General features: G+C 44.1%; 7 protein-coding genes across 8 annotated transcripts; 5 read left to right on the forward strand and 2 right to left on the reverse strand.

Annotated features, from left to right (window-relative positions):
- Window positions 1-110: 110 nt before the first annotated feature.
- On the reverse strand, window positions 111-1,661 carry BCIN_05g03250 (hypothetical protein). The gene is made up of 2 exons (XM_001559895.2): window positions 1,180-1,661; window positions 111-1,129 (listed from the first exon to the last, which is right to left on the reverse strand). Exons 1-2 carry the CDS (start codon window positions 1,334-1,336, stop codon window positions 483-485), a joined length of 804 nt encoding a protein of 267 aa, XP_001559945.1. The 5' UTR covers window positions 1,337-1,661; the 3' UTR covers window positions 111-482.
- A 3,273-nt stretch (window positions 1,662-4,934) lies between these two features.
- BCIN_05g03260 (hypothetical protein) lies at window positions 4,935-5,690 on the forward strand. Its single transcript, XM_001559893.2, has 2 exons — window positions 4,935-5,240; window positions 5,388-5,690. The coding sequence occupies exons 1-2, from the start codon at window positions 5,045-5,047 to the stop codon at window positions 5,558-5,560; spliced, it is 369 nt and encodes a 122-aa protein (XP_001559943.1). The 5' UTR covers window positions 4,935-5,044; the 3' UTR covers window positions 5,561-5,690.
- Window positions 5,691-6,779: 1,089 nt separating this feature from the next.
- On the forward strand, window positions 6,780-8,808 carry BCIN_05g03270 (hypothetical protein). The gene is made up of 2 exons (XM_001559892.2): window positions 6,780-6,957; window positions 7,022-8,808. The coding sequence occupies exons 1-2, from the start codon at window positions 6,903-6,905 to the stop codon at window positions 8,611-8,613; spliced, it is 1,647 nt and encodes a 548-aa protein (XP_001559942.1). The 5' UTR covers window positions 6,780-6,902; the 3' UTR covers window positions 8,614-8,808.
- A 246-nt stretch (window positions 8,809-9,054) lies between these two features.
- BCIN_05g03280 (hypothetical protein) lies at window positions 9,055-11,080 on the forward strand. The gene is made up of 2 exons (XM_001559891.2): window positions 9,055-9,525; window positions 9,583-11,080. The coding sequence occupies exons 1-2, from the start codon at window positions 9,280-9,282 to the stop codon at window positions 10,726-10,728; spliced, it is 1,392 nt and encodes a 463-aa protein (XP_001559941.1). The 5' UTR covers window positions 9,055-9,279; the 3' UTR covers window positions 10,729-11,080.
- Window positions 11,081-11,275: 195 nt separating this feature from the next.
- On the reverse strand, window positions 11,276-14,488 carry Bckex2. Its single transcript, XM_001559890.2, has 3 exons — window positions 13,147-14,488; window positions 12,523-13,097; window positions 11,276-12,472 (listed from the first exon to the last, which is right to left on the reverse strand). Exons 1-3 carry the CDS (start codon window positions 14,302-14,304, stop codon window positions 11,629-11,631), a joined length of 2,577 nt encoding a protein of 858 aa, XP_001559940.1. The 5' UTR covers window positions 14,305-14,488; the 3' UTR covers window positions 11,276-11,628.
- A 1,692-nt stretch (window positions 14,489-16,180) lies between these two features.
- Window positions 16,181-21,902, forward strand: BCIN_05g03300 (hypothetical protein). Of its 2 annotated transcripts, XM_024692950.1 has the most exons (4): window positions 16,181-18,346; window positions 18,596-19,991; window positions 20,038-20,250; window positions 20,299-21,902. In XM_024692950.1, the coding sequence occupies exons 1-4, from the start codon at window positions 16,456-16,458 to the stop codon at window positions 21,410-21,412; spliced, it is 4,614 nt and encodes a 1,537-aa protein (XP_024548733.1). In that variant the 5' UTR covers window positions 16,181-16,455; the 3' UTR covers window positions 21,413-21,902. The 2 variants fall into 2 exon arrangements, with proteins under 2 accessions (XP_024548733.1, XP_024548732.1); XM_024692951.1 differs by having other exon boundaries at window positions 16,181-19,991; window positions 20,299-21,898.
- Window positions 21,903-22,404: 502 nt separating this feature from the next.
- BCIN_05g03310 (hypothetical protein) lies at window positions 22,405-24,437 on the forward strand. Its single transcript, XM_001559887.2, has one exon. The coding sequence runs from the start codon at window positions 22,562-22,564 to the stop codon at window positions 24,350-24,352; it is 1,791 nt and encodes a 596-aa protein (XP_001559937.1). The 5' UTR covers window positions 22,405-22,561; the 3' UTR covers window positions 24,353-24,437.
- Window positions 24,438-26,123: the final 1,686 nt, after the last annotated feature.

Genomic DNA, 26,123 nt, shown 5'->3' on the forward strand with positions numbered 1-26,123 from the left:
GCGGATTAATTCCGAAAACGCATACATTACCTGACATTGATTTAAAGAAGTCTTTGGAATACCCAAAGAAACCAAATCGACAAGAACCGTTCTCTTTGTCAAAGAAAGTTTGAAGCCTCCAATAACACTCATCAATTATTTGACTACCAATCATTCATATGCTCGGTGACGTCGACAATGATGAACGAACCCAGAGTAACCATGCGGCATTTCATATACCTGCAGGGGTGACATTTGCACTTGACATAGCGAGCGAGCATCACTTTCCGTTCATCCAAAAATATTGCCCCACTCAGAACATCATCTCACTGAGCCACGATCAATTAAAAAGGGGAATAAGCGAAAAATAACGAAGAGTAAATTGATCTCGCTGAAGGGCGAAGCCCACTCTTCTCCAATAGTCCCGCCGTGCGCCAAAACTCTACAGACATGATACATCCTTCTATCCTACTCAAAATTATTTAAATAATTGGTAGGATTATTTATATATCTGCAAACCGTCTCTCAAACTCCTGGTATAATTTAGGACTAATCTCATCGCTGCTATTTCCTTCAACTTCCCACAATACGTTTTTGCGCGCGTAGTGTTCAAGTAAAGGCTCACTTGTCTCCTCAAACTTCTTAAGTCGTGTCTTCCAAGTTTCTTCGCAATCATCTGGGCGCTTTGTGAGTTTTTCTCCAGTAATATCGTCCAGCCCAGCAACCTTGGGCGCATGGAATGTAGTATTGTAAACTCGACCAGATGGTGCATGAACCCATCTGCCCGCGATGCGCTCCAGTATGACAGACGCTGGAGTTTTGAGAGAGACGACGAGATTTATTGGAATGAGTGAATCGAGTTGAAAGGCTTGCTCGGCCGTGCGAGGAAAGCCGTCAAGTATGAAAGAAGCTGAGGGGTCGTTGGATGTTTGAGGTGGCGAAGAAGCTTCCGCCAGTGATGGTTGCTCAACATATGAATCTGTGTCGAAATCTGAGGAGGTAGCAGACATAGCGCTAGATGCGAGCATCATCGATGGCGTCGACGAGGGAAATAACCAACCACGAGTTTTCAATTCGTGAAGTATAAGTCGAAGTATCATGGCATCAGGAACAAGAGAGCCAGACTGTATGGTACTTTCCGCCTTGATTCCTGCAGGTTTGTGTAAGTCGCAATCTACAAAAATGTGGAAGTATGCATACCTAACGGGGTCCGATTTTTAACATTGTCTCTCAATAAATCCCCGGAACTAATGGCAGAGAGTTGCGGGAATCGTTGCAGAAGTCGTTCAGCCTGTGTGCCCTTTCCAACTCCTGGAGCCCCAACCAATATTATTCTTGCTGCTTTCTTGAGGCGCATTCTGTCGCATGCACTAATCTAAGTCGGAGGAAATCGTGGATGGAGACAGTTTATATCAAAACGCTCAAAGCCGGATGTCCGTAAACCACGTCGGCAACCCTCTCTTTCTGCAGGGGAATTGTCGTACGACGGTTGTATTAAAGAACTAGAAAGAAAGAAAAGATACAACTCTGATGAATGACTGTGAATCTAAAATATGACTGATTCTTTTCCAGAGAGAGAAAAACAGCGGGAGTAAGGGATGATGAGGTGATTGAAGTAGGCAATGGGGTAGAAGTAAAATTCAAGGCCGAAGTACTTTGTTGTATGAGACGCCGGAATTGTCACAAGCAAAAGGTAAACGGCGAGCGGGGGGAAATGTAACCTCAATTTGAGTGAAGCTTATCAAGAATTTCTGGTGTGAAATGGTCATAGCGCCTCCCCGGATTTGTTGAGGAATGAGCTAACCACCCAATCTTACTAATATTCGGGATCGTCCCGACTGTCCGATTGGTCTAATCTGAAGTGATTGATTATGTAATGATGTATAGCCCTTTCTTCTCTTCTCTCCCCCTTCCCTTCTATCTGATGAATCTCAATGATATCAAACACATATCGAATCAAAATTCAGAGGGCGAGGACGAAATAGTCAATCGCTCTAACACTCGTGTCTGTCTCACTTTGTACTCAATATCATACCATCTTCACCACTCTAACCTAGGAAGTTTTCAGCTCAATCCTTCCCAGCTCATAGTCTGTTTAGTCTTCTTTCTAGCAGGGGATTGTTCGGTCTATCTATTTCCTCTTCTACCTGTGCTTGTTTACTTTTGAAGGTCCAGCCACCCATATGCTGTCGTGCCTATGGATCCTAATACTGCGGTGTGAAAAGCAGTGGTTGCAACCTTGACTGCTGGATGAATCGCTAAAAAAAAAGAGTCATACGTGATTCCTTTGAACAATTTTCTATTTTTGACTGCAAGAATACAACTGCCACCGTATGCGCTTGGTTCATTCGGACAGTTGTCACAATGGAGAAAACTTCACTTGCACTGGCCTCCGGACAAATCGAAGAAAGGTCTTTTCTATATTTCCTGCTAAATGCTCTTATTAATCTTCATGTGCACGTGAAGACTACATCGTCTCTGACCGTACCAAAGGCAGTAAGATTTTGGATGATGTGATCTTAGAGGCTCCTCAGCGCCGGAGATTACGGAAAGCATTAACATAGTGTAGCTGGCGGTTCCCAAGATAACTTACATCTTACCAGACTGACTGCAACAACCCAGTACGAGATCGAAACTCGGGTTCATAGAAACAAGTGTTTCGCTATAACTTGAAAAGGTTGCATCTAGATATCCTCAGACATAAAATCGAACCCAATTATGGCCCTTTGCTATACCAACATGGGTTCTTTGTCTTGAGGAAGAAACCTGAACTGATTGAGAAAGGTAAGAGATATATCCCCATGTATTTTTTACTCCAGCCCCCATGTCAAGTTCTTTCTTTGTAAGATACAATTTCAATTTCTGGCGAGCCTTCATCATGGGAATTCATGTCATGCTGAAGTATATTTGTTTGGCCCGGTCTGAAAAGTGTAGACCAATTAGAGTGCCTTGGATTACTCTTCAACTCAAAGCTAGGCTCAAGCAACTTCATGCTTCTGAATAGTCCTAGTCCGCCAGTCATATTGCATGCCATTCTCAGCAATGGATGAATACTTGAGTCTTGTTGCAAACCAAGTGGTGAAACTTACCACACTGCTTCATTCCTTAAGTAGGTATGTCAATCCGAATACTTGCAGATTTAATTTCTTTTACTAGATATTCGATTGCACAACATGATTGTTTGATTCTCTTTCAATCAATTTAGAATTAGAACGATATCACTCGGCGCTCAATGTCAGATTTTGGTGACTGGTAATATGTTTTCTATCTACGAATCAATCTTTCGTGGTAGGTAGGTCGATGGGTTCTTTCGTGTTTTCGTGTTATATAATTTTGACCTGAAATACCAATCTTATTTGCAATAAAATCAAAGTAAAATTAGTTTTTTCTGCTATTATCTTGAGAAATACACACTGAATCATTATAGATATAGATTCCATGTCCTTGGTGCCTCAAAATCAGCTTCCTCATGCGACTTTAGTCTCCTCTTACTTCAACCAATAATACTCGCTTATCTTTGTACAAATTATACTGTCAGGGAGAGAGGTTCTGTTATAGGTGATTGGCAAAGGTCTATGTGGAGAACATCAATCTGCTATCACTGATAATGAGTCGACGTTACAAGCGAATGCTCTTGAGTTCTTCAGAGAAGAGGTTGGCATGAACCATAATAAAGAGACGACTCTCCAACAGGTTCCCCTTTCTTTATGACATGGAACAGAAGATGCAATAGTATCCATTGAGCTAGGAAACGAGACCTAGAGATATCTACATTTACTTGTAGCGGATGTCGAGATGGTTGAATATAAGGGGCTGAACATTGGTATCCTGAACAAACGCTTTCTGAAATCTTTCTGTTCCTCAAGGAGAAGCTGAATATCGACCAATAAGTATTCTCAACTTTGAATATAGTGACGGGTATCAACTCTTTTCTCTAGATTCCACTAACGAGTTGCCATGCCTTTTCCTTCTTCATCAGTGAATTAGAATATGTCCTGATTAATTGATTAATTATCCGCAGGACTTCAATTAACACACGAATCACTTCCTAATGATCATGTAGATTCACAATACCAGAATCTCACATAGTTCGAACTACAGTTTGATAATTGGATTTTCTAGACCTTTGGTTTCAATGGCAATAATCGAGTGCTTTGAGATATCAAAGCCATTTCGAGTATTGACCTGCTTTTGAAGATCGAAAGTTGAATCTAGCCCGCTAGTCTAGGCTTTTGGAAACTTTGATTTTTGGGAATTTGAACCGACGAGTAGATCCGCTTGCCTTTTATGATATATGACGCAAAGTCAAGCTACTGACCTCGTCTATCAGCCGCATTTCGTCTCGAAGCCGTGAACAACAAAAGAAAATTGATGGGAAGAATGGAACGAACAGCCTGGAAAGAAGACGGTAGAACGAGATCAAGATTTGGAAAGTGTGGGAATGCGGGCGTAATTAATCACATTCGACAACCCGAGACTCTACAATGCCATCATATTCTCAGTATGATATTCAGCACAAACAATTACCGACACGCCATACCTGGTTGATCGATGACGCCGCGTGATTCGAGATTCTTTGTGTATTTATTCAACGTTGGAAGAGTGTTGATCCTTGTAGTCATACACACAATTTAGGTCTTTAATTTCGATAGGCTAATAGAATATTCTACTGTATCTTTGAAAAACTACTACCTGAAGAAGAGTGCCTAATGTACTTGGAGTTACTTGAGCATTGTTGTCGCAGCTTGGAAGTTTTGTTCAAGTCAAACCAGGATGACGCGAAAGCTTGCATCTGATGTATCTGTAAAGTTTCTTTTTGTGGTTCCATGGGGAAAACAGTAAAAAAATGAAAGCATGAGTTGAAGCCTGCGTACAGCACTTGTGAGTCATCATTGTACTTTCTTGTCTCCTACTAATGATAAGGACATCTCCCGATCTGACGGAGCTTGCTCTTCGATTCTCACCTGTGCAAGTTACAACATAAATGACATAATACTATATAATCCACCAGAGTACATCGATTCCAGATCTTTGGTTTATCTGTTAACTAAGCGAGGATAAAATAATGACGAGTAAACGTAAAGCGAAAGAGATTGATGGCCTCCGAACTCTCATTGAGATTGACGATGACGGTGAATACCTTCTGGTAGTCGACTTAGACCGCAACCAACTTCGTCAAGAGATTCAGAATTTTAACAGCTCGAGTGAGATGAATGCCTCGAGCTTTAAGCGACCTATCGGTGTCAGTGGTAAAAGTTATCGTAAGTTTATGAACAAGAGCGGTCATGACGAAGGAAGTGGAAGTAATGTTTACTATAATGAAGTCGCATTTTTCAAGAAAAGAGAGCAAGGCACAATACTATCTTGCTCGTTGGGTTGAAGTCAAACTGATAGTATTAGCCTGCAAGATTTCATGCCGCCAGTCTTACCATCACACTCTTTACTACCACATTCCCTTCCATCGCCATCAAATCCCACCTCGCGATCATCACCACCAACTGCCATGCACTCACCTCCTGCGAAGAAGAAGAGACGACCATATGATGTCTCGAGTGTCAAGCTCGAAGGAGAATACATATAATCAGGGCGTTCTTCCGAAACGTATCATCCAACGAATCTGTGTTCTGTGGTGAATTTACAAAAACATTTCCGGATGGCAGAGGAGTTCTTACAAAAACTCTTCATAATTTCGTGAAGCAGAAAAATCCACATGGCAAGCAGAGTCCTGCTTATTATGCTGCTTATGTCTTTTTCGAGAAACCTCGCATTCGTGATGAGTCAACATCGAGAAAACTCGGAAAAGAGTTTGCGCCCGGAGACTGGATATCCCAAGTCGATGACACGTATCTATGGACCAAATTTCAGAGGGGCGTATTGAGAAAAAGACGCTTGATAGCATGGGGAAGAAAGTAGATCTTGGAGGTATTGCTGTGGGTCGTGTGCACTGCCGTCGAGGTTCGTAAGGTTTGATCATTCGGCTGGATATTGCTCTTGCTCATCGATGGTTTATGTAGAAGTTTAGCCACGGTTGAATGGATCTGCTGGGTAACAGATAGCAAACGAATCAAACCCCGAATTCAATCTTAATTTAAATTGCACCAGAAATCTCAACATATCCTTTTGCTATTGCATCGCAAAGTATCTAGGAAACAAAGTTTGCTTCGTCGCTTTCGATACGACACCAATCACAAAACTCTAAAGGCTAGGAAGTGAGAAGAGAAAGTAAGGTTAACAACAGCAGCAGCTTCTTGAACTGTCTGAGAAGTGCTAGGTGAAATCAATAACTGCTCGTACAGTATCTGATACATTGCGGGTTTGCTTGCGCGGTGGCACATGCAGCTGTTCTCAAATATCTACAGGGAAGAGTCGATCCACCACCGTTGATCTGACCAAGAAACCTAGTCTGATACCGTTTTATTTTCCATGAACAACCACTCGGTGTTCAAACTGTGCATACAAACTATTCATGGCATCCTTGATATGGTTCGCACGGTAGCTAGCTCGACGACTATCTGTACTCTTGTACAACGCAAAGTCCTACATGAACCTAGCTATGAAGATATCTACTGGATTCGTGCCACGTTCTTCTAGAACATTTCACCATGCTTAAGTCCGCTCCGTCCCGCGGCCCTATCAGTTCGCACTAGTGCATAAGCTCTGGGAATCTATCAGCACGTGATCTTCCACGGCGAATTCCAGAAGAATCATTGCTCGATCCGTATCTGTCGTTGAGAGCATTTTAGAACTGAATGCATAACGTTTTACAACAATTCATTCTTCTCAAAAACAACTTCTATCCAGGATATCTCATTCCGAATAAGCTCATTCATTCTCTCTACTAAACGTTTGTGCAATATTACGATTCCGATACTCTGTTCATACCTTTTTTTGTCACATCATTCCTAAGGGAATTCGCCATAAGAATGAGCGCTTCATCGAGAATCGTCCGTAGTGCGGCGCAAACATCATTCATAGGAGGTTCGTTCACATCCATTCGAGCCTGTCAATGGGGAATCAATGAAGTACTAACCGCTACTTCTAGCTCGTGCCCTTCAACGATCTTCTCTCAGTCCCACAGCAGCATATTTACGTCGTAATGCTCGAACTCTTCCATCACAAATGCCAGCACTGGCTATTCTAATTCCACGAAGGGGTGTAACGACCGATACTCATACATCAGGAGGGGCAAACGGTGCACCACCACCAGGTTTCAATGCCGAACAAGCCAGAAAACCAATCAAAGAAACTCCAATTAGCTCCAATGCGACATCAAAAGCTGCTGCGAAGCAAGCAGGCAAACATGAAATAGACTCCATCCCAAGCAATGAAGCCACTGGAGTAGCGAAAACCGATGCCTCTGAGGGCCTGACGCTTTCGGAACTGGCTGGTTCAACAGGAAAGTCGGTGGAAAAACCAGATGGTGAGAAAGCAGAGAAAAAGTTGACCCTCGGACAAAAGATTAAGAAAGAGGCTGCACATTATTGGGATGGTACAAAATTGCTGGGAACGGAAATTAAGATTAGTTCACGTTTAGCATTGAAGATGGCTGCAGGATATGAGCTCAGTCGCAGAGAGCACAGGCAACTACGAAGAACAGTGCAGGATATGGCTCGATTAGTGCCATTTTCCGTATTTGTTCTTGTGCCATTCGCAGAACTTCTCCTTCCCATTGCTCTCAAGCTATTTCCCAATATGCTACCAAGCACATACGAGGCACAAAAATCAAAGGATGCTAAAGTATCTTCACTTCGTGCAACTAGAAAGGATGTTAGCAATTTCTTGCGAAGTACCTTGAAAGAGACTGGATTGCCATTGGGTACAGCAAATGCTCACATTGAGGAATTTGCTCAATTTTTCCGCAAAGTTAGAGCTACGGGTGAAACCCCTAGTGCTTCGGAAGTCATCAAGGTCTGTCAGATATTCAAGGACGATTTGACTTTGGACAACTTGTCTCGCCCCCAGCTCGTTGGTATGTGTAGGTACATGAACCTTAACACTTTTGGTACCGATACCATGCTTCGTTATCAGGTTCGTCACCGTATGAGACAAATCAAGAGAGACGATCGTGCTATCAGCTTTGAGGGTGTAGAAAGTTTGTCTGTCCCAGAACTTCAGGTTGCTTGTCTCAACCGTGGTATCAGGACTCATGGAATGTCTCCCGGTCGTCTTCGCGACGATCTTCAAGCTTGGTTAGAATTGAGACTCAAGCATGGAGTTCCCTCTACATTACTGGTATTGAGCAATGCTTTTATGTATGCTCAGGGCAAGGAGGCTGAATTCTCAACCCAAATCGATGCACTTACCGGTGTTCTATCATCCATTCCAGAGGAGTTATTCCATGAGATTGAGCTTGAAGTTCATAATGCAGAGGGTGCTGCTACCAACAAACAACGTCTTGAGGTCTTGAAGGAGCAACAAGAGCTCATCGAGGAAGAAAATGAGCAAAACGAGGAGAACACTGAGGAAGGCAGAGCCACTCCCCAAGATAACGAGGACATTGATGAAAAAGAAGAGAGGCGTATGGAGGCGAAAGACGGAGCAGATAAGGATCAAGTAAGTGAGGCAATTGCTTCCGAGAAAGATGGAGAGCTATTGAAGCAGGAAGATAGCAAGGCGAGAGAAGAAAAGCCATAAGCTTTCTCTGATTTGTATATTTGAACATTCTTCTCACTTGTTGTTTTAAAAGCTATAGCATTACTGGATCTGGTTTACGCATGGATAAAATGGATTGGATGGGAATGCGATAGAATTTTACAGTTATAGACACTGATTGCCATGCTTGTGCATCAGATTACACAGCAGCACAGCACAGTATTAAAATACCAATCAATACGAAAGTTTTTTGTATATTTTTTTTGTAACGGATCCAATCCAATCTGCTTGTGAGTGAACTGTCTACCCAGGTAGATAATATACTTTGAATAAAAAGCTACACTCGAGTTCGTAAGAGTGGTGAGTTCTTGACCATTGTGAAAGCGCTAAGCTCAAAGAGGGTTGGTTCCCATTAATGGATGTCATCGGTCCGCGCCTCTAGATGTCGACGAAGGAAGGGAAGCTTCCATGATTATTGCATAGGAAAACCCCAAAAATAATTCACTACAATTATTCTCACCACTTTTTGAGTACAAATTAAGGCAGAAATCGTATTACAACCCATTATACTATCAATCAATAATACACCGAAGTTCAAGTGAGCATTGTTCATCGCAATCATTTGTATAGCAACAAGGCCCATACGAAACCAAGCTTCCCTACCCACGAAAACAAGCTCCGATTGCCCCGCGCACCTCAACTGCGAAGATGGACCACGACGATTTCGCCAATATTGAATGGCAGAACAGTCAAAGAGGGCATTCGCAAAGTGATGACGAAGGAGAAGGACCAGATACGAACAGGAAAAGTGGTGAAATACAAGCTGGCCCAAATGCAGATCCTCTTGATCTAGCGGGCATCGGGGAAGGGGTTCTAGAGTGTACAGTTGGATCACCTATCAAGGAGAATGATGGGACTAAAGATGCATTTGTTTCATATCTTGTTACTACGCATGTTCGTCTTTATGGAAATATCGAGGGGCGCAGGGTGATTTACTGATTTGATATGCAGACTACGTTTCCTTCTTTTCAAAAGCCTACGACGACGGTTCGAAGACGATTTACGGATTTTGTGTTTTTATACAATACTCTTTTTAGGGAATATCCAGCATGTGCTGTTCCTCCTCTACCAGATAAGCATAAGATGGAATATGTCCGAGGCGATCGATTCGGGGTCGATTTCATGCAAAGACGAGCCAACTCTCTCGCGCGTTTCCTTACCCGGCTCACTCTTCACCCTGTCCTCCGTCGTAGCGCCCTTTTGATAATCTTCCTGGAAAGTTCGGACTGGAATGCGACAATGAGGTCGCGCCCTTCTCGAGGGGCTTCTCGAGATGAACAAGCTGCAGGAGTCTTTGACAATTTCACGGATACATTTATAAATGCCTTTACCAAAGTCCATAAACCCGATCAACGGTTCATAGAAGTCAAGGGAAAATCCGACAAATTGGATGAAGATCTTGGACACATTGAAAAGATTGTTGCTCGAGTAGCTCGCCGTGAAGGCGATTTGGAAACAGATTATAGAGATCTAGCCGAACAATTTCAGCGTTTAATCAACCTTGAGCCCGAAATTGAAACCAGTATTCACGGATTCAGCGCTAGTGTGGAAGACACCAGTGCGGGAATCAAAACATTGAAGGAGCATACAGATCAAAATTATCTCGGAAGTTTGAGGGATATGCAGGCTTATAGTACGGCGGTCAAGAACTTGTTAAAAACTCGTGAACAGAAACAACTCGATTTTGAGCAGTTAACGGAGTATCTTGCAAAATCCACCAATGATCGGGATCAACTAGCCTCATCTCATGGTTCTGGAGCCCTGACTGGAGCGGGCGGGTTCATTCGTTCGAAGATTGAAGATGTGAGAGGAGTTGATCATGAACAATCTCGCCGAGAAAGATTACGGAGATTGGAACTGAGGATAGAAGAATTGACAAAGGAAGTAGAAGATGCGAAGAAAACGACGGAAGCTTTCGATGAGGAGGTTGTGAGAGAAGTGGCGGATTTTGAGAGAATCAAGAGAGTTGAGTTTAGGAGTCAACTAGGTGCTTTGGCGGATGTACATAGGGATTTCTATGACGGAGTTGCGAGGATTTGGGAGGGCTATGTTAAGGAAATGGGGAGTGATCTGGTGGTTGGGGAAGTGGAGGCTTAGGGTGGGAGTAAAGAGATGTTAAAATGAGGGAAGAGACGTGAAGGGTGGAAATAAGGAAGTAACGCAATGAGGTAATGCAACAGGAAGAAAGTAGATGGATCAGTGGCTGTTTGTCTTGTCTTGTCTCGTCTTATCTGATGGGAATAAATTTTCGGATTGATTGATTGATTGATTTATTGATTGATTGCAATAAAGTACCAACCTAGGCGTTTTATGGTTTTGGAGCATGCGATTCTCATCGTGGAGAAAGAATGGAGATGGTGGGGATGGGATGATGGTTAGGGATATGATTATGAATGGGTCGTTTACGTTATGCGTTTAGGTAGACGAGAATAATGATATATACATACCACTTATACGTGTCTTTATATTCCTAGTCCGATAGATGTATTTGGGAATCTGGAACGCTGGACGAAGATTTGTTGTTAGCCGAGGTTGGGTGGGATGGTTGCATTATGGAGAGGAGACATTGCTGGCTGACCCGGGTGGGTCGTAGGTCTTGAAAACTGAATTGTAAGTAACCCTTTCTTTTGCTCACTTTGGAAATTGATTGATTTGGTAATTTGCATCCTCTCCTCTCCTATCTAATCATGTCATATCATATCCTATGCTACATCTTACAAGAAGATCCATATCCAGCGAGCCATCTAGCCATCAATCAAACCCGCAAAGATAAAAACGCCAATTGTGACCATCCATACATGCACGCATACCATGACTACCATCGATTCATCACCCAAATTTTCTCAACTTGATTCTCAATCACCAATTGTTTAGTTTAGTTTTGTCATTCTTTTTACGATTTTCAAAAAGTGCGCCTTCCATCCCATTTCCTTCCTCTATCTCCGTGCTGAATTTCCTACAACAATGCTGCTACCCATAACCTATATAATAACCCCATCACTTATTCAACGGTTTTTTCTCATCCTTCACATTGACCGCGCTCTCATCATCACTATCCTCGTCATCGTCGTCTCCAACAACATGATGTCCACTTCCGCTACCCGTCCCCTCGCTCTCTCCATCATCCTCATACAATTTCTTTTCTCTCTCATCACCCCCATCTCTATACTCATCGTCTTCATCATCACTGCCCGCAGCAAACGCATCATAAAGCTCGCCTGCTCTCCTCTTTCCCCCCTTCTTCATACTCATTTCTGTATTACCGGCTAAAGCTTCCGCTTCATCATCCTCGAGGAGATCAAATTCCCATTCGTCTCTTGGGTTGTTGCGGAGACGCTTGCGGCGCGCCATGTAGAGGTATACACCTAGACCTGCACAGAAAGCGGCGATGAGACCCAAAGCACCGTAGATCCAGATTTGGGTTTTGGAAGAGACACCGAAAGTGGGGAGGAAAGAAGGAATCCATGTTGATGGAGCGGTAGTCTCTGATTCTGCGGGTGCGGTGGAGGTAGGAGAGGTAAGCTCATCTTCTGTACCCGAAGGTTTGGCGTTGATAGGTCGATCGGGATGGTCAGATGGAACACTTGGAAGTTCGCCAGTTGGGGCTGCGGGGTTGGTTGGAGCTGCTGTTGCGGCTGACGTGACACCGGCAATGGTAGTCGTGGCAATTTCGGCGTGATTATCATCGTCATGTTCAGTAGGCATTGGAAGTACGATTGCCTTTTCAGCATCGATAGACTCTCCCCATAATTTGAGATGCCAATCTGTGAAAGTTCCGTTATGTTCGTTCACGAAAGTATCCCTGACAGTGATGGTCCAAGTTCCAATACCAGATTCACCCCTATATACTTGTTAGTAAGATGCTAAAGATTGGGGTTGGAGAATATTTACCAATGAACAACAGACATGAAAGTCCAGTCGTCATATCCCTCGGGTTCAGAATCATAACGTCGTGATGCGGAAAGATGGCTAACTAGCTTATCTGGACTGACCAAGTCGACGCTCAAATCTCCTCGCTTAGTGTGTGCAATGTTCATTGTAACCTGGACATGCTCCAATCTCTCTAGATTTGCTTCCTGTAACATTTCTTTGGTAACTTCAAAGGAAACTGAGAGACCATCATCTCCTTGAGGAATGGCTTGGTTGACGTGAATCCAAGGAGAATAGAACCAAGCTTGGGGTTTAACATTCTTGAAATCTTTTGCGGCTTCGATTGTGGCCCAGGTATCAATTTTTCCATATCCAAAAGTGTGACTGAATTTCTTTCCAATAGTTGTTGTTTGCCATTCACCAGTTTCAAGATCAACCGGCAAAGCAGTTGACATGACGAGGTATTGCATATCTCTCCAGCTGAGATCTGGTCGGATTTGCAAAACCAAAGCAAAGATTCCTGCTGCGAGAGGTGCAGCAGCGGAAGTACCACCATGTGCATCAGAACAAGTATTGGTACCGACATCAGTTGTGTGCTATAATATAGTTAGTCTTTGTTCCGCATAAATTGGGAGTAAAACCTACAATGGAATCTCCACTTCCACTACTGTATGTAACTACAAGCTGAGCAGAACACTTCTCGGAATAATATGGGTGTAGACCCTTTCTGTCGATCGCTCCAACAGTGATACTATAAATACTGTTGGTATAGCCATCGAAATTACAGTTGTCTTCGTTCGCGGCGCCATTTCCGGATGCGAACACATAGATTGAACCCAGTCCACCACGTCCTTTTTGAACTGCATTTACCATAGCCCTTTTAATGAGTATACCTGGAGCGTCCATCGATCTTCCATCATCAGGAGGTCCCCAGGAGCAAGAATAAATCTGGTTGTGCTGGTATGCGTAATTCATGGCGACGGCTTCATCAGCATCTGTGATCATCTTGGATAAAATACGAATTCCAGCAATCTTCGAATCATAGGCTACTCCGACACCACAAACATCGTTCTTGACAGCAGAAACTTCACCAGCACATCGTGTACCATGCTTGTCATCCGATAATCGAGGTTTTGGCTCTAGGGTATTCTCGTTGAAATCGTATGACCCTTCAGCGTAGTAATTGGCCTTCAAATCATTGCTGTACATGTCCAACCCATCATCCACGATGGCGACAATCGAACCAGTACCAGTTATATTCTGCATCCATACATCGGTGACATTTACGTCGTGCCCGACTTGGACTGGATTGTACAGATGCCATTGATCTTTGAATATTGGATCTTGAATCCCCAATGCCTTTTGAACGGCTTGCTGTTTCGCAACCGCGGCATCGACTGGCGGGGTGGTATCTTGTCGTTCGTCGATTTCGTATCCTTCAGGCGCGGGCCGCATTAAACCTCTCTTCTCCATTCTAGCCTTGAGCTTTTGTTTTTGGGCATACCTCACGGTATCCAGAATATCAAAGTCGCTCAGCTCCCGCTTCCGTCTCTTCCGCATCTTCAAAGCTGTATGCACAACATCTTCATCTTGCTTGTGTGTTGAGAAAACGTGGTGGTCCTCCAACTCTCCCAGTTGGCCGTCGTGACTTAACCCTAGCCTCCCTGCGACTTGTACTGGATCCGCGGTAGAATCGAGATGTAGGACATAGTAATCGTGAGCATCATAATTTCGTGGGCGCAGATTTACAGCATTTGCCCAAACCCCCAGGCCAAACAGGCCGATGAGCGTGTGTAATTTCATGTCGTGTTATATTGCGTCGCGAGTTTCGACGCTGGATCGATGACCTGGTTCCTTCACACTCCGAGAGTGCTTTTAATCAAACGGGATCTCTTAACAGGATCGCATGGACAGCAATCTTCTTCTTTCCGACCCCGATTTAAGAATGTCAAGTAATTATTGGACGTGTAACAATAACAATAAAGTGTTCAATTGAAAGAACAAAGGACTCGGAAGTCCAGTGGGTTGTTGATTAGGTGGTATCAAGCGTTGCGGTGCGTAGGATAGCGGTAGCGTAGCGTAACCTTACTTACTGCGGACGGAGCACCGATGGATGCAGAGTAAGCAACAAGCCGTGATTTATCTTCGCCACAAAGGATGCACTGCACCGCAAGTAACGTCCAGACAACAAAAGACTCTCGGAGAACGCGTGTAAGAATACTTGTGTGGATGGTTAGGGAGGAGGCATGGGACGGTGTTAAATAAATACGCCAGTGGTCAAGTGCCTTTAGGTTTGATCTGATGGCGATCCTGGACGTTTTGACTTCTTTGATGTTTCGCAGTTGATCTAGGTTGGTGTTCTCAAGCAGGCGGTGGTGGTAGCTTTCAGTCCAGGGCAAGTGGGCGTGGCGTAGTGGGTTGGTAGAAGGGGCGGTGGCTCTCTAGTCAGTCCCCTTACCCGTGGGCCCTTGAGGACAGAACTAGCTAGGACAGCACCGAGGAAGACGAGGACGAGGATGAGGACGAGGACGAGGATGAGGATGTGTTGAATGGAGTCTGCGATGTTGTGGATTTTCGATGGATTCCCTAGCTAGGACGGGCGTGAGTACAGACGGTCTCGGCGTACGTTTGGCACGGATTTCCATTCGCAATCGAACGCGAGAGAAGGACATCTGAGGACGAAGCTATCTCATACGATGTTTCACGAATAGTATTGTGATGGCAATAGATATTGTATTAGTCACTCATCCCTATCTACACACATATCTCTACATAGGGAGCGTCTGTAGCCGTCACTTTGAGACATCCGAAGTATCTACATGTGTACCTACAGTTCTGGCATCAAGCTCAGACAGCAGCCATAAAACCTGTCTGCTGAACAGCTTCCCCTCTCATCTCATCGCCATCTTCAAAGCTGCACATCACACCATTCACATCTTATCTAGCATATGTCTTGTTCCACATCACTTCCATACATTGTCGTGATCGCCGGTCGTCTCGTAGTGTGGGGGATGAGTGTGCTCCAGCAAATTTGAGTTTAACCTTAGCTGCGTGAGGCACTCGAGTGTCAACAGTTCAGCCCCTCATCGTAAATCTTCAATGCTTCACATACATGACAAGATCTTACGACTGACATCAGTTCTCTCTTATATACGGCATCTTCTATTTCACCATCTTCCGCCGGTACCTACATGCCAGAGTCATGTTTCATACAGTAGCTTCGTTTCCTGGCATCCACAATCACATACATGCGTCTTGTTCATGCCGCTTTTCAACGAACCCCTTCACACTATCGCTGGCCAACCCTCAACCCAACCCTCGAAACCCTGGATGAGCTCCCTCGACTTCGTGTCTTTCGTGTCTTCGTGTCTTCGTGTTATCCAATTGATCTGTGCCAACCCAGTCAACCTCCAAAGCAGCAGTCCAAATTGTATGCAAGCCCTTTTACCGCTAATGCCGGGATTTCCAAGGGTTTTGGTGAACTCTGCCATGAAAAGGAAAAAAAAAGAACGAGGTATTTGAGAGAACAAGAGGCCCAAGGTGAGTGAATGTTGTGATACCCAGCCTCCGCGATTTCTCGCCATCGAGTCAATCCTTATTTTATCAGATCCTGCGGTTTGCATATTCTCTTGCTCTTGCTATCCATCCGCATCTCGCGCTAATCATGTTATCCCAATCCGAGTGAGTTCCAAAATCGTGCCTTCACTGATATACCCGGCGCAAACCTCGAGTAAGGATAATTTGATGACGACAGTGAAGACAAATTATCAGCTCACAAACTTCAATACACAACCAACAAAGATATCGCCGTGGGGTCCCACTTTGTAAACATAGGATTGAATATTGATTCTCAGAGCATTGTTATCCTTTGATCTCTAGAAAACTTTTAAGGTTCATTTTTACACCGACTAGTCGAGAAGTGGAAGGGAAGAGCAATCGTCCCAAGCTCAAAATATGGCAGCACCATATTGGGGGCAACTGCCTCCTCCAAAAGTCTCAAGGCAAGGCTCAATTGGCTCTGCTGCAGGTCAAAATTCAAGAAAGAACAGTCTATCTGTTGATACACAAAAGGACCGGCCTGCCTCTCAAGATCCAAGACGCAATCGAGAATCGACACAAACAGAAGCTCCTACGATATCTACACAAAGTCTATTTGCTTCTCCAGTTGCTTCAACATTTAGGGGAGATGGCTTAGCTCCTCGACCTCTACCATTTCCATACGATACTCCCAATACATCCTACGATAACGATTACTTAGAGAAGAGGAGAAAGCGTGGAGAAAGTCGGAACAAAGACAACCTACGCGAGTTCAACCAGGCTATCTCTCCGCCAACTGCTGCGAATAAATATAGAGCACCTCCATCAGGCAGCTATAACGAGCCTGCGGCTAGTGGACCATTGTTCACAGATCAAACTCCAGCGAGATCGAGGCCAGCTCGCAAGTCGGATGGTGCCGATACTATAAAATCTCAGGAAACGAATTGGGAAGTACTTGGCACATCTTCTCCTATCAGTGAAAGAGACGCCCTTCAGAGATCTGGTACAACTGGTAGAGGCGACGGTAAGGGCTACTCACGCAGAGGAGGTCATACATCAAGTGGAGAACGGCCTAGACGTAGTCAGACTTCTGATTCACATGCTAGAAAAGGTTCATATTCTGAAGCAGCAGAGGTCCAACGACGGAAGGAGTGGGCACCAGACAGGTCTCCTTTACAAAGATTGGAATTGACCCTTGACAGCATCACAAAAGAGGAGAAGCGAGCACGCGTAGAAGAAGCTGAGCGAGTAATCAAAGAAAAAGAAGGAAAGCCTACAGGCACTATTGAGCAGCCCACACAAAACACAGTCCGCTTCAGAAATCGTCCAGTTGCCAAAGCTCCTGAAGGTGGTTTGCAATCAGAGAGGCGACCGGTCATCGCAGAAAGTCTTCCGCGGACTTCAAGTATTAAATCACAAGAAAGCTTCACGCGCAGTGGATCTGTCCTGGAAAGAATACCAATTACACACAAATCACCTCCAATTGGTGTTATTCAAGAAAGGGGTCCTATTCCTGGTCGCGATTTCGAGAGTAGTTCAATTCCACAACGCACATCCAGTAAAAAACAAAAGTCTGGTATACCCAAAGCGGTTGGAGCCGTAGCTGCTGTTGAAACCTCTGGCGGTCCTCTTTATCGAAGCAAAAGCAATAAATTGAGAAAAGACCCACCACCAGATCATTGGAGTCGACGCCAGAGCGAAAGTGACAGGCAACCTGAGGACGACTTGCTACCTAGTCTTGCAGCGGGCCAGCAAGCTCTGCCACTTCCTCGGAGAGTAACAGAACCCATTTCATCCAGAAACCTGCCGGTTCGTGAACCAGAGTTTCGTGACGAGTCTCCGTACGACTCTGAAGAAGAGATGAGGGGTATTTCTTTTAGGCGAGGATCGAAACGAAAGACGGAGCAATTGACTGGACAGGATCAACCTTTAAAACATTCGTCATCTGCCAAATACAATAGGAAAACAAGTTCTATTTCTTCAAAAGATCGTACATTTCCACCTATAGCTGGCGATGGTCCTGTTGATCAAGAGGAGCATCATGATCATCACAATCTTGGTGAAATCTTTCATCATCACCACAATTACGAGCCAGGGAATGGATTATATGCTCCCTCGCAACGACTTACTGAGTGGAAGAAGGGCGAGAAAGCTTTACTGGCAGGTGCTTTGTTAGACCTTGAAGACGAGGCAAGTGAAAGTGACGTCGGCCCGAAGGGAGCGTGGTGGGAAGCTGGTCCCAGCAGGAAACGCTCTGTCAAACAGAAGAAGGCTGAAGCCTATGACGGGGAATATGATGACAGTAATGGTACAGTGCCTTTAGCTTTTGGTTCTATGGAAGACTGTGCCGGTTGTATTGCTGAGCAGCATTTATCATCTAAAACTCGCAGTTCTACTGGATTTGTTAAGTTGCGACCGAAACACAAATCTGGTTATGCGAGCAAAGTGATTGCTGCGAACCAATCATCTGACAAGCAGAAATCCCCTTCCACTCCCCCTACTCCAGATCATTCGCTGACATGTGCAATGCGGGTCATCCGCGTTCGTCCTGATATAGCTCCTACTAGATTTAAACCACCTCTCTTTCTAAAGTGCGGCCCACTTCTACGTTACCATGGCATACGTACCGAAAAGACATCCAGTCGTTCAGTGGCTCGTGGCCCTTTACCAGAACGTGAAGTCTGGAGAGGAAGTGTCATGATTGTGACTCAGGACTCAAGTTCATCTTACGAACTTGCTCCAACATTAAGACTTTTTTTGCAACCTGTGGATTTGCTACCACCACCGCCAGCACAAGTAGATGGTCAAGACCTTGATCCAGAGTATATTGACCCTATTGCAGGACTAACTAAAGTTGGACGAGATGGCAGGACGCTCTACACTCGTCCTGTTGAACATCTTCCAGAAGGGCAAGATCTCTCAAAGGTCGAAACAGATAAAGGATTATTTGAGTCACATCGAAGTAATCTTGATGGAGGCGCAGACACGAAACGGGCACGTAAGACACAGCAATACGATGGAGAAAAGGCTGGCAAGTTCAAAGAAGTGCGAGGTTTTCGTTTGCATGCAGACAAAGGTTTCACTTTCTGGAGATTCAACATTGAAGTAGAATTGCGCAGCAAGCAACAAAGAATTGCTTATCGAATTAATCGTGGCCCAGCTACCGGTTTTTGGGTTCCAGCTCGTGGGCAGGCGATGAACATAATGTTCTATAGCTGCAACGGCTTCACCATGGATGTTCATCCAAATGACTTTAGTGGACCCGATCCTTTGTGGAGAGATGTTCTGAATACTCATCAGACACAACCATTTCATGTCATGCTTGGAGGTGGTGATCAGCTGTACAACGATCATATGATGCAACGAACGACCCTCTTCAAGGAATGGCTCAATATCAAAAATCCTCTTCGTAAAGAGGCCTTACCTTTCACACCAGAGATGCAGGACGAAATGGAGCATTTCTATCTGGATAGCTATTGCATGTGGTTCTCTCAAGGTCTTTTTGGAGTGGCTAACTCACAAATTCCTATGATCAACATTTTTGATGATCACGACATTATCGATGGATTTGGTTCGTATCCTGATAGTTACATGAAATGCCCGGTTATGTCTGGTTTGGGAAGCGTGGCATTCAAGTACTATATGCTCTTCCAACAACAAAGTAGTATCGATGAAGGCGAAGATACCGAGCCTAGCTGGATTCTGGGAGCACAGCCAGGTCCATATATTCCCGAATTAAGTCGAAGTATCTTCACAGGTCTAGGCCGTGGGATTGCATTTCTCGGCATAGATTGTCGCACCGAACGAATGAATGATGAAATTGTTACGGCTGAAACGTACACGAAGATTTTTGATCGACTTGAGAAGGATATCATCAAGGGTCAGACAAAGCATCTCATTGTTTTACTGGGGGTACCAATTGCTTATCCAAGAATGGTCTGGCTTGAAACTCTGTGAGTAAATTCTAGTGGTCTATTTTCATTTCTGACAGATTTATAGCCTCACTTCCAAAGTAATGACGCCTTTAAAGGCCATGGGCCGTGCTGGCTTACTTGGAAAAAGTCTCATGAATCATTTTGATGGTGGGGTGGAAATTCTCGATGATCTCGATGACCATTGGACTGCAGCTCATCATAAGGAAGAGCGAAATTGGTTGGTTCAAGAATTACAAGATTTGGCAGCCGAGAAGTCAGTTCGAATCACTATTTTAGGGTGTGTATAACTTTCCATAATGCTCAGAGAGAATGCTGACATGAGAAGTGGCGATGTCCATCTCGGTGCTATTGGCCAATTTTATTCAAATCCTAAATTGAAAATTCCTAAGGATCACGATTATCGTTACATGACAAACATTATATCTTCGGCAATTGTCAATGCGCCACCACCAGATATGCTGGCTGATATTCTAAACAAACGTAACAAAGTGCATCATTTTGATGCGGATACAGACGAGGACATGATTCCAATCTTCACTCATGATGTGGATGGTAAGCCTAGAAACAACAAACGGCTCCTCAACCGTCGAAATTGGTGCTCGATACGGGAGTACAATCCAGCCTTAAGTCGTCCTAGTTCACCAGACGCTACTACTTCATATGATGGCAGTATCTCGCCGGTACCTAGACGCGGCCTATTTCGTCGATTCACTACCAAAGGCCCTTCATATCGTCCCGACGCACCGCCATTGTCCAATGCTTCATTCTTTAACAGGCGCCCATCGTTCTCACGCCCGTCGTTATCTTTGTCCCGCCGGAATTCCACTGAATCCGCAAGACCTGGTAGCCTGAAAAGAACACTGTCTTTAACACGAAAGGATTTCACAGGACTTTTCCGTCGAAACAGTAAACGTCGAGACTCGGGTGGTATCAATGGATACGGCTCGGAAAGCGAAGACGATCTATCCTACAACCCGAATCTTGATGGCCCAGCAACTATGCGTGGTGGAGCAGGCGACGAATATTATGCGTTTGAAAGTGAAACTCCTCGTGCCACCGCATACTCTGAAAAACAAGCCGCAACTTCTGTTGCGGGAAGCCAACCACAAGAACCGGTCTTTCCAAGGAACAAGTTTCAGCGTACGCCAACTGGGTTATCAGAAAAACAAATTCGAAAGGGTAATTACCAAAACATCAATTTGGAGGGTGGATTGGATATTTGTTTGAATGTGGAAGTCAATCAGAAGGATCCAGCTGGCATCACTATGCCGTATAGACTTTTGGTTCCCGCGCTTTGGTATGAAGATGATTTGGGTGATGAGGCCGCAAAGAGGAAGAGAGAATATGATTTGATTTTGTGGTTGAAGAAGAAGAGGGCGAGTAAAGGACAAAGGGTGGATAATGGAAAGAGACTTGGTATGGCAGAGGATAGTGCGTAGAAGATGGTGACAGGGGTGATATTGAGGCGAGAGTGGGGAAGGAACGGAGGTAGAAGGTTAATGATTGAGGAGGATTACGACGACACGAAGACTTATGGACGAACGTTGAAGCGAGCGTGCATGCGAGCGCGCCAGAAAAAAACAAATATTACAATACCCCTCTTTTTGGCCGAAGATTATTTACTATTTTACTCATTGTATCTTTTATTGTTTTCTTTCTCTCGGCATTCTTTTCATGTTGTATTACTTGGATCATTGCTAGGATGGATTTTATGGGAAGGGAATGGGAGAGAAGTTATCGGAATAGTATGAATGGATGGATGGATGAAAGAAGAATGGATGATTTGTTACATCTAAGATGGACTTTTAGGTTCAATCGTTTATGAAGACGGGATGAGAGAGGAACTTTCAGGTTTGTGGTTTTGTAGATACCTATCTAGGTAAACAGAGAGAACGGAATGGAATGGAAGGGAGGCGGGGAATGAATTCACGATTTGATAACGTTTTTTTGTGAAATTTGTTGTGGGTTTTGTGACTGTTTTGCCGTGAGATCTGGACCATGTATGTGCTGCATTGAAAACGAAACCAAGATTAGTTATCGTAGTGCTCTGCGAATAAAGCTTCCAAAAACGTCAAGGTCAGCCTTTCTTGTATATGTACTCGAGATGTAGAAGCGACCTTAAAGGCTGAAGATTGGATTCGATGCAATCAATGCAACGACCAACTTTCTGCCCAAAAGCGGTAAATAAACACGTGATAAATAACACCAGATCGATTTGTTGCATATCTGAAAAAAGACAATTCAATTTACAACCATCTCCATGAATTTAGCGCCAAATTGAAAAAAGGTTCCATCGACTGGGAATAAGAACAATTTCTGAGAGTTATATCCGGTGGAAATCATTGGTGTCGAAACTTAAATATCACCTGGTTGGTGACTAATAAGACCTTGGATTTCAACTCTCAAGACAGCATCACCTCACACGCTCTTTGAGAAGTTGCATGTCATAATACCGTGTTAAAAGTATTTCACATTTATAAATTATTTCCTTGCTGTAGCATCGATGTCCCTATTTCAAATGCGACCGTGTCGCGTCATTTGAAGAGCTGCTGGTAGCTTTACGACAATCTAAATACACAATCGCGACAATGGCCGCCTGGAGACCTCTCAAACTTTCTGAGTCTGCTGGTGCACAACCACCCCCCTTTCTCATCTCATCCGAATTCAACAATGATTCATACCTAGTTCGGCTGACCGACTTGACGCACACGTGGGTCGAAAGTGTAGATCGCGATGCGATAATCGAACGAAGCAGAGAAGAGAATACAAGTATCGATCCAAGTGAGGACGACGACCAGCTATCGATATTTCTCGAAAAGATCAGACTCGGCCTTGCGGGGAAAAAGGATACAAGCCTTTCTTTCCAAGTCGGGCCGGAGACTGGAGATAATCTCTCACCAAGTCTACTTCTTCATGTTACGATTCGACTACCTGGTGGATTGAAGGACTTAGAATGGCGTTACGAACTGGCCTTGCAAACGCCGAAAGAAACAGTCGAGAAGTTGCTTCTTCCAAGTTTAATTACGCTACAAGAAAAGAAAGAAGAGGTCGAGGAGCTAATAGAGCTGCTGGAGGAGAAAGATGCGGTTATTCAGAAATTAGTGGATACATTGGAAAGTCAAGGGACCGACCTAGGTACAATATTTCACCAGGCTGCAGGAAGATCAGGAAAGAAAATCGACAGGAAGAAGGCGAGTGAGAAGATCCAAGGATTGAAGATTTTCGACGCAGAAGCTTGGAAGCAGAAGTCGAGATCTGATAAGCCGGAAGATAGATGGGAGTTGTTGAACAATGTGTTTGGTGGCAATGATATAATTCCAAATCTTTCTAAGGCGAATAGTTTCGACAAAGAGGATCGAAAACATAATTGGTGGGAACATATGCAGGGCAAGAGGGTAGGTACATCAGGGAGCAAGCTTGCGACAAGTGCAACCGATTCATCACGGAGAAGTACTCAACAAGAACATACCCAGACGGAGGATGATTTTCAGGTACAATCAACACCACCTCACCTCTCAAGACCTAAGGCGAAGCCTGATGTTTCAATGGACGATTCCACAGATGATGATGATGATGATGATGATCTCGACGCTCCATCCCAGCATTCGAGAGTTCCAAATAATTTATCTATTTCGCAAGCTCGCGCATCAAGTCCCGATCGAACTCTAAGCCCAAGTCCACCAAAAGTAAACCCCCTTGTCAAATTGGGCACAAAACGCAAAGTTCCCACGCCAACCCCCACAAGTCAAAACGCAGATGATTCCACTGAAGATGACGAACCTATACAAGCGAGTTTACATTCTACGAATGCAATTGATGATAATGATAATGATAATGATACCACGGATGATGATGCCCCATTTTCACCACCATCAAAACGGCAACAGACCCCGAAAACTTCGCCAGCTAAGCAGAAAGGCAAGCTCGGGAAGATAGGCGGAAAGAAAGCTCCTTCGCCTTCTCCAGAGCCGGATTCGGAGTCGGAGTCGGTGCCGGTGCCGGTGCCGAGTGTTGAATCGGAGGCTATCAAGGTGCGGCCTAAAAGAGGCATGCTCGGTAAAATCGGCGGAAAGAAAAAAGAGACAGCATCAATACCTGAAATCGACTCTCAGAATTCGGTATCACCAAAGAAGAAGCTGGGTACGATCGGTGGGAAGAAGGCTGCTACCGGGGACGCTAGCCAGATAGAAGATGCCTCTGGCGAAATAAACAGAGGAAGGGGAAGAGCACTGACGACAGAAGAAGCAGAGCAATCGAAAGAAAAAACCCCACCACCAAGGGAGACTTCTGAGGAACGGGCTGATAAGAAGAGAGCAATTTTGAAAAAGGAATTGGAAGCAAAAAGTAAGGCGCCAGCCAAAAAGAAAAGGAAATTTTGAGGGGAGAACTTGTGGGCAGTAGAAATATGTAAACATACAAGTATGTTCATTTGCCCCATCTGAACAATTCTGCATTTTCGTTACAGACCTTGCTTCTTGTTATTGGCTTTTGCGCACATTATCTATTCCTGCATTATCTACTCCTGCATTATCTACTCCTGGATTATCTACAGCATCTCATCAACCTCGCTAGCTAGACGATAAGTCTCTCAGTTTGAAGTTTCATTGCACTCGTCGCCCCCTCACATACTGAAAGCACTTTCTTTGATTTTTATTGCGCCTCTACAACATTCATTTGAGCACTATTCACATTTTGATTGACAACGTCTCCTACTTGAAGTCATTTACCTTCCATGATGCGCTACCTGTGATGCGCCTCTTCATCCACCAAGGGTTAGCTCGAGGCTCTTTCCAGAAACTCCAAATTTATTCAATAACGCTTCCCCTTCCAACAGCTGAGTAAGACTCAAGATGATGGTTGCATATGTCAAGCACGGATCACATACTACCCATATTGTTGCCATGTGGTTTTGTTGCATGTCTAGAGCACAGACCGCATTGTTGGAGAGCTGTTTGTGTGGAAGGGGAAAGGTTTGTCGTGTTGTGTCTCCTTCATAGACTCATGTTCTCGCCATGTTTCCAACACCTTTCCGATGCACTTGTTGGATTGGCCTACTTTGGCGGAACATCTACACATATAAGTCACATGTTGAAAACCCTTCGAGATGTTGTTTTGTTGCTTATCTCAAGCACAGACCGGTCTCTTGAGAAGCAATGTTTGTTTGTGTAAACACCATTTGCTATATTTTGACGTCGTTCTACATTCTTCAGTATAAGCAGGGTACGATATTGGAGATTAGTCCACACTTACTTTAGATCTACAATTTGACATCTCTTGTGCTCGTAGAATGAGCAATGATGTAGATGCAATAGATGTCGCATTGAGCAATAGGTGAGCAGAGCTACCTGTCAAGTAGCTACTTGGAATAAAGGTAAGCGATTTAACTTTGATATGTATTAGACGGGAATTTCCAGATATTCTATGTCAATAATGTTAATAGAGATACAAAGACGTTTTATAGATAGACCTGGCTAGGCGGGTATAAAGATGGATGGCGGTATGTGTAAGCGTATTATTAGTTCGCCTTATCAATTAAATTAGCCCAACCCCTTTTCTCTCTCGAGTTACATCAAGCGGGATCCAAACCGTCTTTCTGTGATCGTCAACACATTCTAGATCCTGATCCTGATTATGATTATGAACTGTGAAGAGATGGATTTACCTTGGGATTTTTTTATGTATTCTCAATCTGGATCCACCTCGTTGCCATCATCGTAATGTATGTAAATATTATGTGTGAATGTGAATCTGGATATCATTCCCACTTGTCTGTGACTCTGTGCAATCCAGTAATTGGATGATTCTTATCACATATATGTATGTACTGTATCATAGATGCAGTACACTCATAAGGCTGAGACAAGCCTTTTGTTCTGATGGATATACGTACCTAGTGCCTCGAACATGTTCACCTAGGTACCTAATCCCAACGTGTGTCTCGACTAATTCATCCATGACGTACTAACCCTATGTATGTATGACCGACCTTTATTAGTCGCGATGTCTACAAATGCTTACATGCATGCGCATTCGTATGCTTTGTTCATAGGTGATGGTTGCTGATTGCTGATTGCTGATTCCTAATGATTTATGGGGGTCGTGAGGAAAAGGAAGTCTTCAGTAAGTAAGTAAGTAAGTAAGTAAATAAGT

Source organism: Botrytis cinerea, chromosome 5 (assembly GCF_000143535.2).
Source record: "Botrytis cinerea B05.10 chromosome 5, complete sequence".
Classification (NCBI taxonomy): domain Eukaryota; kingdom Fungi; phylum Ascomycota; class Leotiomycetes; order Helotiales; family Sclerotiniaceae; genus Botrytis; species Botrytis cinerea.